At 37.5% G+C, this 11,206-nt stretch overlaps 1 protein-coding gene across 1 annotated transcript in view; it reads left to right on the forward strand.

Moving 5' to 3' along the window:
* Positions 1-11,206, forward strand: part of LOC115213461 (carbonic anhydrase 1-like) — a 54,006-nt gene that overhangs the window by 27,572 nt on the left and 15,228 nt on the right. The window contains exon 4 of the mRNA XM_029782444.2: positions 1,587-1,738. Within this exon, the coding sequence (XP_029638304.1) occupies positions 1,587-1,738 (152 nt within the window). The remainder of the gene's footprint in view (positions 1-1,586; positions 1,739-11,206) is intronic.

An 11,206-nucleotide genomic window follows, 5' to 3' on the forward strand; every position in this document is an offset into this window, starting at 1 on the left:
TTTGACGTAAGGGCAATCTGTAGGCAACTGATGGTGATGGTATTCTTAACTATTGTTTTCCATGCTTATGACGACTAAGAATAATTTATTCTTCAATGGGTATTATGTTTTTAACACCTACCCATATAAAATCTTGTACTTTCCTTCCGTGATTCGTTCATCGCTACTTTGCAAGTACAGTGAAGCCAATGTTCTAATGATGAGGTCAGAACAATACCGAAACCTAGCCAGGATTTTCTCCCGTACTTGCCGAAAATGTTTAAATAATATCAGTCAAAAGAAATATTACTTTTTCTTTGCCAGGTATGTATTTAAACTTTCAGATTAGATTTTTACTGCTCTCCGCAATAATTATGCGAATATTAAATGTAGATTTTTTGCTAAGGGTACTGTTTGGGTTTAATTATTCAAGTAGTTATAAATAGCACAATATTTCTTCACCAACCAATATACAGTCTTATACACCTGCTTCATGATTATTCCATCACTACTTTGGAAAAGTATAGTGAGATTAATGCTCAGCTAATGAGGTTATAATAATACTGGAATATGCCCGTAGTTACTTACTGTACAACCGAAAACACTAAAATAATATTAGTCATCCATTAATATTGATTTTCTTCTTGCTGCATAATTATTTCTAATCAAATTCTCAACAATTTCCAGCACCAAAAATGCTAAGACTGGCTTCACAACTGAAAATATAACAATCAGCTAGGATTTTCACAAATCAGCTAAAATAATGGTGCTGAACAGGTAGAATTTATAAAGCTTTCGGTTTCAGATATTCCCAGAATATTCAGGTGATGTGGTGTGGGTGTTGTGACTCTTGATAGAATCAGTAGGAAATTGCTAAATGCGTAGTAACACCGAATGTTGCATCTAATAAAGACATCCATTCTGCGAACAAAACAGGAACCAAACATCTTCAATATTTTATGATTAGGTTGCTATAAATTCTCTTTGGTGTACGTATGTATTTTTAATTTGCTATTTAGTAATCTAAATATATATATATATATATAAACTTACATACATACGTATGTGTGTATATATATGTGTGTGAGAATGTGTGTGTCTGTATATATATATATGTGTGTGTCTGTATGTATATATATATATATACATATAAACACACGTGTGTGCATATATATATACACGCACATATATGTGTTTATATGCATATGTATATATATACATACACACACATATATACATACATATATATATATACAATATATATATATACATACATATATGTATATATGTATAAATGTATATAAATATATATATTTGTATATAATGTATGTATATATATATAACCATACAGACACACACACACACACACATACATTCTCCTTTTCTAGACTGCGTAGTAAGTATGAATGCATGTATGTATGCATGTATGCTGTGTATATGTGTGAATGTGTATATCCATGCATGTACATATAGATACATGCGTAGCTGTCTGTACTGCATGTATTTGTCTAGGTATGTATATATGTATATATATAGTCCGTAAGTATACATCCTCATCTGAACTGTAACTGGTTATGTCGTTAATTTTGTTTGTTTTTCACGTGAAGTGGAGGTACATCTGAACCAAAGTCCAGCACCTACTCTGTCTGGCGGCGGACTCGATGGTATATATACAGCAGTACAGTTTCATTTTCACTGGGGTTCCTCCGATAATTATGGTTCCGAACATTTTCTCGACGGCAACTCTTTCCCGATGGAGGTAAGTAATGTCATACGCATACACATGCACTTAGGTACATACACATACAACTATACGCAAACTTTGTGAACGCTCATTCAGATACATACGCATGTACGCACACATGTATTTATAGGAGGCAGTTCTGACCGTAGATGATGGCTGTACCCATGCGCCTCATATTCCTGGGCTCCGAGACTGGTTAGATTGAAACCGTTAATGCTTTACCCTAAAAATTAGTAGGAAACATGTGCAGGGAAGTAATACAAAAGAGATGACATTCTGTAGCAGAAGGACTGGGCGCAGTGTTTATTACATTTCCGCTTTTGATTCAGTATGGTTGATGAGAGGATGTAACATGAGAGTTGAAAGCGTCTCATAAGAATTGTCGCTGGGGGTGGGGAATCAGCTCCGAGAATCCAAGGACACAGTAGATTTATCGCGCTGAACACCGGGCCATATTAGTTGTTACATTTTGAAGAGTTCTGCATCCTAACAGGGGATAAAGACTACTCAAGCGCATTGACATTATTGGCAGAAAAACACATGAGACTGAGAACTTACTAACAATAATAATAATGGACAGAGTTCCTGGCTTGGTAGTTGCAACCGTTTCATGAATACATAGGACTGCATTATTCAATGTTTTTCTTCCTTCAATAAGACAGTTAAAGTATATTTAGAGTGAGGCTTGTCTGTTATCTCTACCTGGTCGCGGACACTTCGTTCGTTTTTTCTCCCTAATTTGTTCCAATATGGTTTCAAATTTGGGCGCAAGACCAGCAATTTTGCGGGGGGGTGTAGTCGACTACATCGAAACCAATACTAATACTCGTATTTATTTTATCGACCCCGAAAGGGTGAAAGGTAAATTCGACCCCGGCCGGCGGAATTTGAACTCAGAACGTAAAGACAGACGAAATGCTGCTAAGAATTTTACCAGGCGTGCCAACTCGCCTTGTAAGTTGACTCATATTGTTGAGTTATATTTGCTTCTAACCCTTGCCGGTAACCCTCACAGCCATTCCTTCCGTTAATTGCAGTGTAGGGATCAAATCTGGCCAAGACTGGACGTCATTACTTATTATTTCTCGACTTGTCTTCTTGTAAAAGCTAAATATTTGTCGTTTGAAGTGGTTGTTGTTGTGGTTGTCGTCGTTTAGCGAAGTTTATCCCTTTTCTAAAAATGCTAATTTCAAAGATACTCCAGCTGCGACAATCTGGTCTTTTGCTTAGATTTAATATATTTACTAATTTACTAATGATTTGTAGGTACGTGGTATTTCATTATGCAACCATAATATACTATAAAGTATATGGGTATACCAATTTACATATTAAACGCATTCCTAGAGCTGGTACGTAAAGACTAATGATTTGTAGGTACTTAACACCGCTGGATGAGATGGCTATATAAACAATGTGTTCGGAGGCGAGAATGGGTTACATGGGTGCTGATGAAGGGGGCAAAATCCCCAGAAATACGTATATTCGCTCATTACCCATTTTTATCTTCGATCTCATTGTCTCATTGTCTCATTGTAGCAAAATTCAGAGTTGGCTATAATTTCTATAGAATATCTGTAGAAATAACCTTAACAAAATAATCCTTTCTACTGTAGGTACAATGCCTGAAATGTTAGGCAGGAGGTAAATCGATCTCATCGACCCCAGTACTTGACTGGTTCTTAATTTATCGACCCAGAACCTTAACAAAATAATATAAGCACTGCTGACGCAGTAGAACATGCTGTTGGCTTATAAAGACATTTAATATACTTTATAGTATACTAGCAGTATCGCCCGGCGTTGCTCAGGTTTGTTTCGACCCTTTAGAATTGGAATTTTTGAAAAGTAAAACTTTTGCATTATGTATCTTGTTATTCTCTTTAAGAGAACATTTTTCTGGTTGAAATACACCGAAAAATGGCGTCACAGCAGTCAAAAAATCGTAAAAAAATAGGGATTGTCATAGAAAAAAAAGTACCTTTTTGATGTAATTAATTTTTGGTGTTAACATGGTCCGATTAAAATTTTTTTCTACGGAAGGAAGAGCAAGCCTTCTTCTATCAAACTCTCAATTTTGGTCAACTTGTGCTGCAGGGTCTCGGAGGAGATAGTGTTAGTTGAAGCCTACCAAACCTGCCATACACAGACAACTTCAGCTTTATATATACAGAGATTATGATTCCATAACGAAACGCCACGTTCCTACAAATGATTAGTCTTTAGGTACCAGTTCCAGGAATGCGTTTAATATGTAAATTGATATACCCTATAACTTAACACTGCTGCATGTGGTCGCTATATAAGCAATGTGTTCGGAAGCAAGAATGAGTTAGATGGGTGCTGATCAACGGGCAAAAACCCCCTGAAACATGGCATATTCACTCATTACCGACTTTTGTCTTCAATCTCAGTGTTTGTTTACACGTGACGTCTCGATACGAAACGTTGTAGCAAAAATTAGTGCTGACTATAATTTCTTTAGTATATCTGTAGAAATAAAATATAATACGTGCACCCTTTTGAAGCCTAACCAGGCTCATGGGCCCGGTTCCCCGGTTTCAAGGGCGTATGTGTTCCCCAGCTGGACGGGACGCCAGTCCTTCGCAGCGTTACTCATTTTTGCCAGCTGAGTGGACTGGAGCAACGTGAAATGAAATGTTTTGCTCAAGAACACAACGCGTCGCCTGGTCCAGGAATCGAAACCACAATCTTACGATCATGATGCTGACACCCTAACCACTAAGTCACGCGCCTCTACATCTGTAGAAATAACCATAACAAAATTACTATTAGTACAATGTCCTTCTTTTAAAGATGGTGACTGTAAGATTAAGGATATTTGGCTGTTATCTTTAGTTTTTCCTTAGTTTGTATGAAGCTGTTGCTGTTTAGCCCAAGGTTAGCTTTGGTGGAGAATATTTATAATCAATACTATCTACCTATGTCTGTCACGTTTATTTTCTTTTTCAAACCATTAATCTCTTACTGCAATTTCCAATGTATCTTCCTTTACCTAGAATGTGGCAAGAGAAAGATTTCCTTGTTATTTCTAGTCGGTCAAGCAACCACATAGAAGTTTCCTCGTTAATTTAAAACAAGTGGATGCTGTGGGGTGGTCTAATTAATATAATTATCATAAATTAAAACCACAAAATACTTCGTTAATGACAGCATGACATTTGAATTAACTTGAGAGAAAAAAACTGATTGCTGGAACGTTGAGTAGGGCAGAGGGAAAGGAAGAGTGTGTCAGGGATCAGGGATCAGGGATGTGTGTATGCGTGGTGGTGGTGGTGGTGGTGAGGGCGATGGAGGTGGTGACGATGGGGGAGCAGGCAAAGGATCAGAACGTGTGATTAAGTGTCTCGATTTTTTTTTAAAGTCTAAATGCTAGCATTGATGAAAATCAAACTGAATAGTTGGCACATGAAACGTGAGAGGCTAATGATGATGATGATGATGATGATGACGATGATGACGAAGATGGCGATGACGGCGAAGGGGGACGGGAATGGGGAGGATGCGTAGGAGTAAAAAGCAAGAGAAGTGAGGAAAATATGCCAAACCAACCAGTAGGCATTTGGCTCACGAGCAGAACATTCAACAGCAACGATGCCATTAACAACAATGACGTAATAGTTCTGTTTTAGTTGTTGCCCAGGGTTACAGCAGGATCTCAAATACCAGATAAATTAGGTTTGCGTTATTTCCTATATACAATGCACATCTGTGCATGCGTACGCGCGTGTGTGTATGTGTGTGCGGACTGCACGAATTGCTTCCATATTTGAGATGCATGAATAATTTGACCCCGGATACATAACAGGTTCTTCAGTTTATTTTTTTTATTAAAAATAAATAATATTACGGAGATGTACTTGCATAGCAAGTGACCTGGAATGAAAACAATTGCAGCGTGGAAGGTGTTTTATAAGCCATTTAAGAAATACACAAAAACCGTTAGATTCATTTCAACTTTTAAATTCAATTTGCCAAAATATCTTCGTCGCTTTGAGACCGCGACCTGTTCACTGACAAAATTCCGTGCTGCATAATAAATAAATAGGATCTTTTCGGTTTGAACGGCAGTTTTTTCTAGCGGTTCATATGAAATTGTCACCCATAATTATGACCCTAGTATCGATCTATTGCATTTCAATCTGTTTTAGGGTTACGGTTAGGGGTGGGGGGAAGGGTATTTTTTTCCTTCAGAAATGTAAATAAACCCAATCTGTTTCTTAAACGAGGGACTTATTCATACGGCACAGAATGTTTTCACCTCAATAGACGTCACTGATTGGTTCAAATTGCAGAAATTGAAGAAAAAAAAACAAATATCTTACAAACTACAGAATTTTCTCAATAAAGCCAAGAGAAAAAGATGTTTTATAAACACATTCTACCAGTATACGAAGTTTAAAAGTGTTTAGTTACGTGGAAATTATTTTAAAAAACTGCCGTTCAAACCGAAAGGATCCAATAAATAATATTGCTTTATATTTATGGTTCACTTCTTTAAAAAGGTTTCTCAAAGTCAACTTCCGGCATCGACGTAGGAACGGCAAAATTTTCCCATCTTCATTTGCGAAATCTCTGTCTATTTCAATGTTTTCTTTTCACGTTTTAATTCGCTATTTGTAAACAACGATAAATCACTGAAAGAAATATTTACTAAGTTCACAAATTTCCCTTGAATCTGCTCATTTTGTTAATTTCCGTAAAAGGTTTTGGTTTATATCACTTCTTGCGCGCCGTGTTCAGCTCTAAGTATTTGTAGTCAGTCACAACGCACATGTGTGTTTTTGTATGTGCCTTTGTATACATTTATGTATGTGCGTGTGAGAGAGAGGGAGAGAAGGGGTTTGTTGTCATGTATACGTATATATATAAACACATATGCATACATCTTTTCTTGTATGTATGTGTGTGTGAGAGAGAGAGAGAGAGAGGCAGAGAGAGAATGATGTCTAAGTGGCACTCACGCTCTCTCTCTCACACACACGCACACATACATACAAAAAAGCTGTATGCATATTTATGTATGTACCTATATATGACAACACACCCCTTAACTCGCTCTCTCTCTCTCTCTCACACACACACTTCTATTTCATTTGATGCTTGATACTTTGTGTGTGTGTGTGTGTGTGTGTGTGCGTGTGTGCGTGTGCGTACGTGCGTGCGTACGTGTGTGCAACGTCCACAACCGCCATTTATTTCAATCACTCATGGGAAGATATTCACGTAACTCATTTTTTTTCATTTAAACCCCATTTTAATTTTCCAGGTAGCCAATATGGACTTCTGCAAACTCTGTTAACTCTATTAAGTATGTTTGCAAATATATAAACAAAAGTTTAGATGTTGCAGCATACACTCTCATGCAGAATGGCAATCAGCAGGTAAATAAAAATGACGAAGATGCACAGTATGACAGAGGAAGATACATCAGTACCAATGAGGCTTTTTGGCGCATCTTCAGTTTTCCCATTCATGAGAGGCACCCGGCCATCATTCATCTGAGTGTCCATCTAGAGCAGTGCTTTTCAAACTTTTTGCTGGAGCGGAACCCCAAAGAAACATTCCACTGGCTCAAGGAACCCCTGTGCAATAATTTTATAGTCTTGCGCACACATATCTGCACAGGAGAAATAAAATTTACTGCCGATTTTAGCAGTTTTGTAACTTCTTGCGGAACCCCTGGACTGTACTGGCGGAACCCTGGTTGAAAACCACTGATCTAGAGAATGGCCACAGGGTTATCTTTACAAAACAAACAGCCTTGCAACAAGCACTTTCTCCAAAAGAAACTACCCTTACTGCATTTTTTAAGTTGTGTCAAGTAGATGAAGATGCAAGAAAGCCCATTTACCCACAATTACTTTACTCACAAGTATTACACCTGGAGAAACAATAAATGGCACAAGAGGAAACGTGGGGCTGGCACTCTTGCAAGGGTTTACAGTGCCCCCCACAAGCCAAGCAGAATGCTACTACTTACGGCTCCTTTAGTATGAAGTACGCGTTCACAAATCATTCCAAAATTTGAGGAGGGTAAGTGGTCATGTGTGTAAAACTTATAGAGAAGCATGCTATCAACAAGGTTTTTTAGAAAATGATGAGCATTGGGACCTTGCATTGACTGAAGCTTCAGTATCAGATTCTCTAAGGAAACTCAGTGACCTTTTTGCAATTATACTGAAACATCGTAAAACATAGCTGAGGACTTAAAGTATGCAATTCAACAGGCCAACCTGTTGAATATCACTATTCGGTTTTCTGAAATAATTTTTAACCAAACACTGATTGAAAATGAGAATCAAGTTTTGGCCATGGGAGGCAAAAATTTACAAGAGTCTGGCTCTGGACTGCCAAAACCAAACTATTAAACATAGCAAGAGAGACAAATTATGACATCGCAGACTTGGCTGCATTTGTTAATGAACACGAACCTTAACATCTTCCAGAACAACGCTGTGCATATGATAAAATTATTTCTACAGTCAGAGAAAAACATGGAGGAATTTTCTTTCTTGATAATCCTGGTAACACAGGTAAAACATTTGTAACAACATTGCTTCTCTCCAAGGTAAGGCAACAAAAAAGAATTGCAGATGCTGTTGTATTGTCTGACATTGCTGCCACCATTCTCCTAGGAGGATGAACAGCTCATTTTGCTTTTGAATTACCGCTAAACCTGGCCACAAATGACAGTCCAATTTGTAACATAAGCAAAGGTTCAGGTTCAGCAGAAGCGTTGCGCCAGTGCCACCTGATCATTTGGGATGAATGCACCACGTCACACACAGGTACAATGGAAGCTCTTGATAAAATCTTGTAGGACATAAGAGACAACAATAAATCTATGTGAGGAGTTACATTAGTTTTATTAGGAGACTTCAAACAGACATTACCAGTCATTCAGAGATAAACAAGACCTGATGAAATAAAAGCATGCATTAAGTCGTCCCACCTTTGGAATAAAGTACAGAAATTCTCCTTCAGTACTAACGTGTGAGCTTTATTACATGGGGACCAATGTGCAGAACAGTTTTCAACCTGGCTCATCCCATTAAGAAATGGGAAAATACCAGCTGAATTGAAGAACAGGGTATTTCCCGACTTAAGTAATAATTATAATTCACATAAATGTTTGTGGGAAAGAGCAATTCTTGCTCCAAAAATGAGACAGTAGCAAGGACTAACCATGAATTAATGAATAAGGTTCCAACAGTCATTAAGGAGTACAAATCAGTTGATTCAGTCCTTGATGAAAACCAAGCTGCGCATTACAAAACAGAGTTCCTTAATTCTCTTGAACCACCTGGAACTCCTTCACATAAACTTCTCATAAAGGTAAAAGTTCTATCAATGCTTCTAAGAAAGTTAGATCCTCTTAAATTATGCAATGGGACGAGGTTGATTCTGAAGGCATTATTACCTAATGTGATAGAAGCTACCATCATTACTGGATGTATCTCTGGGGAAGAGGTTTTCATTTCGAGAATTCCAATCAAACCAAGACATGCCATTTGAGTTCAAACGAATACAATTCCCAGTGCGACTTTGCTTTGCAATGTCTATTGATAAAGCTCAAGGTGAGACTTTGAAATATACTGGCTTGCACATAATTGAGCCTTGCTTTTCTCATGGTCAACTTTATGTTGGTTGCTCCAGGTTTGGTAGTTTGCAAGACTTATTTGTCTATGCTTCAAACCAGAAAACAAAGTTGTTTACCCGCTTTCGTAATTTCCTTCAACATATGTGATATAATTTATCTATTTTCATAAAGTGGTAAATTTTGTATTTTCGTTTTTTTTTTCGTTATTATTATATTCTTTTTTTTTTGTATTATGAATTCAGAATTGATTTCAAATTTAGAATAACAAATTTGTATACAACATATTTTGCTTTTTTCTTCCAATATATAAGGAGCAATTTCATTCCTGGGCAATGCCGGGTGCCTCTGCTAGTGGAGCATAATAACCACAGCGACAAGTGTAGAGCGATGGTTGGCTTGCGTGGTAAGATGTGGAATGTGTTTCATATTGAAGTTTCAATCCTGACTGAAGAGGTATAGCAACGTAGAGTGGTTGTAGAATCTGGGCAACAGTCTGTGTCTGCCATATAGGTTTCAATCCCAACTAAGAAAGTATTCCAACATAGAGAGGTGGCAGTCTCGAGTGACGTGCTGTTTTTGTTATGCAGATTTCAATCCTGTCTGACAAGTATTGTAACATTAAGTGAGGGTGGGTTCGGGTGGCATGCTAGTCGTGTTTTATTTCCAGTAATTTCATATTTCATTTCGCATCACATATATCATACCGTTGCTGCTGCTTCCTGTTGCGTTTCATATTGCAGTCAAAAATCGAGCGATAGACAGATAGATAGATAGATAGATAGATAGATAGATAGATAGATAGATAGATAGATAGATAGATAGATAGATAGATAGATAGATAGATAGATAGATAGGTAGGTAGGTAGGTAGGCGGAGAGATAGATGGATTCTGCTCTGCCAGATTAAAATTTTTTTCTCTTTGATTGAGACATTACATAATCTTCAAGTCTTCAGTAGCTTATTATGGGAATGGGGAAGGACATGACACTGCTTCATATTAGTACTCGCCTATTGCAGCTACAACATCCTTGCAGGAATCCGACACCATTCCTTCCTGCTTCCGCAAAATGACAGACAGAAGAACTAAAATTGTAACGGAAAGAACAAATATAATGTGATAAGAGATCAAAGAGTATTGATTGGTAGTATAGAAACAAGATTACATATTTGTGGGATGAGGAGGTATATAGATGATTGTATCGACCCACTATACTTGGATGATATTTATTTACAGATCTTAGAAGGATTGCAGAAAATGCCGACATTAGTGTAATTCGAACTCAGAATGTAAAGAAACGTTTTAAATACCATGACTCATTAAATCTAATGTTCTCCTGAATCTATCACTCATCACCATTGGTTAGATAATATTACTAGATATTATGGCGATGCTATTAACATAGTATTTGAAGAAATGATATAAAGGCGGCAATCTAGCAGGATCGACAGTACGGCAGACAAAATGCTTAGCGGCATTTCGTCTGTCTTTACGTTCTGAGTTCAAATTCCATATACGTGTGTGTGTGTGTGTATGTGTGTGTGTGTGTGTGTGTGTGTGTGTGTGTGTGTGTGTGTATATTTGTGTGTGTGTGTATGTGTGTATACTGATATAAAATACGAGGAATTTTCGTCTGGGTGACTCAAACTAATAGGCATGCGCTCTGAGTGCTAGAAGTAGTTTCCCCTTGAGCCGGTACACGTATAGATTAAAGCAGAAATGAAAAGGCATGCAGTTTGAAAGGATCTGACAATTACATTTAATTTAGCCAGAGTCGCAAACTCTTAATAGCACTCACACGTAGACACATACACGGATTTGTTGGAGTAATATATAAACATGCGCGCGCGCGCCAATATTG

This window comes from Octopus sinensis, linkage group LG6 (assembly GCF_006345805.1).
Source record: "Octopus sinensis linkage group LG6, ASM634580v1, whole genome shotgun sequence".
In the NCBI taxonomy this organism is placed as follows: Eukaryota; Metazoa; Mollusca; class Cephalopoda; order Octopoda; family Octopodidae; genus Octopus; species Octopus sinensis.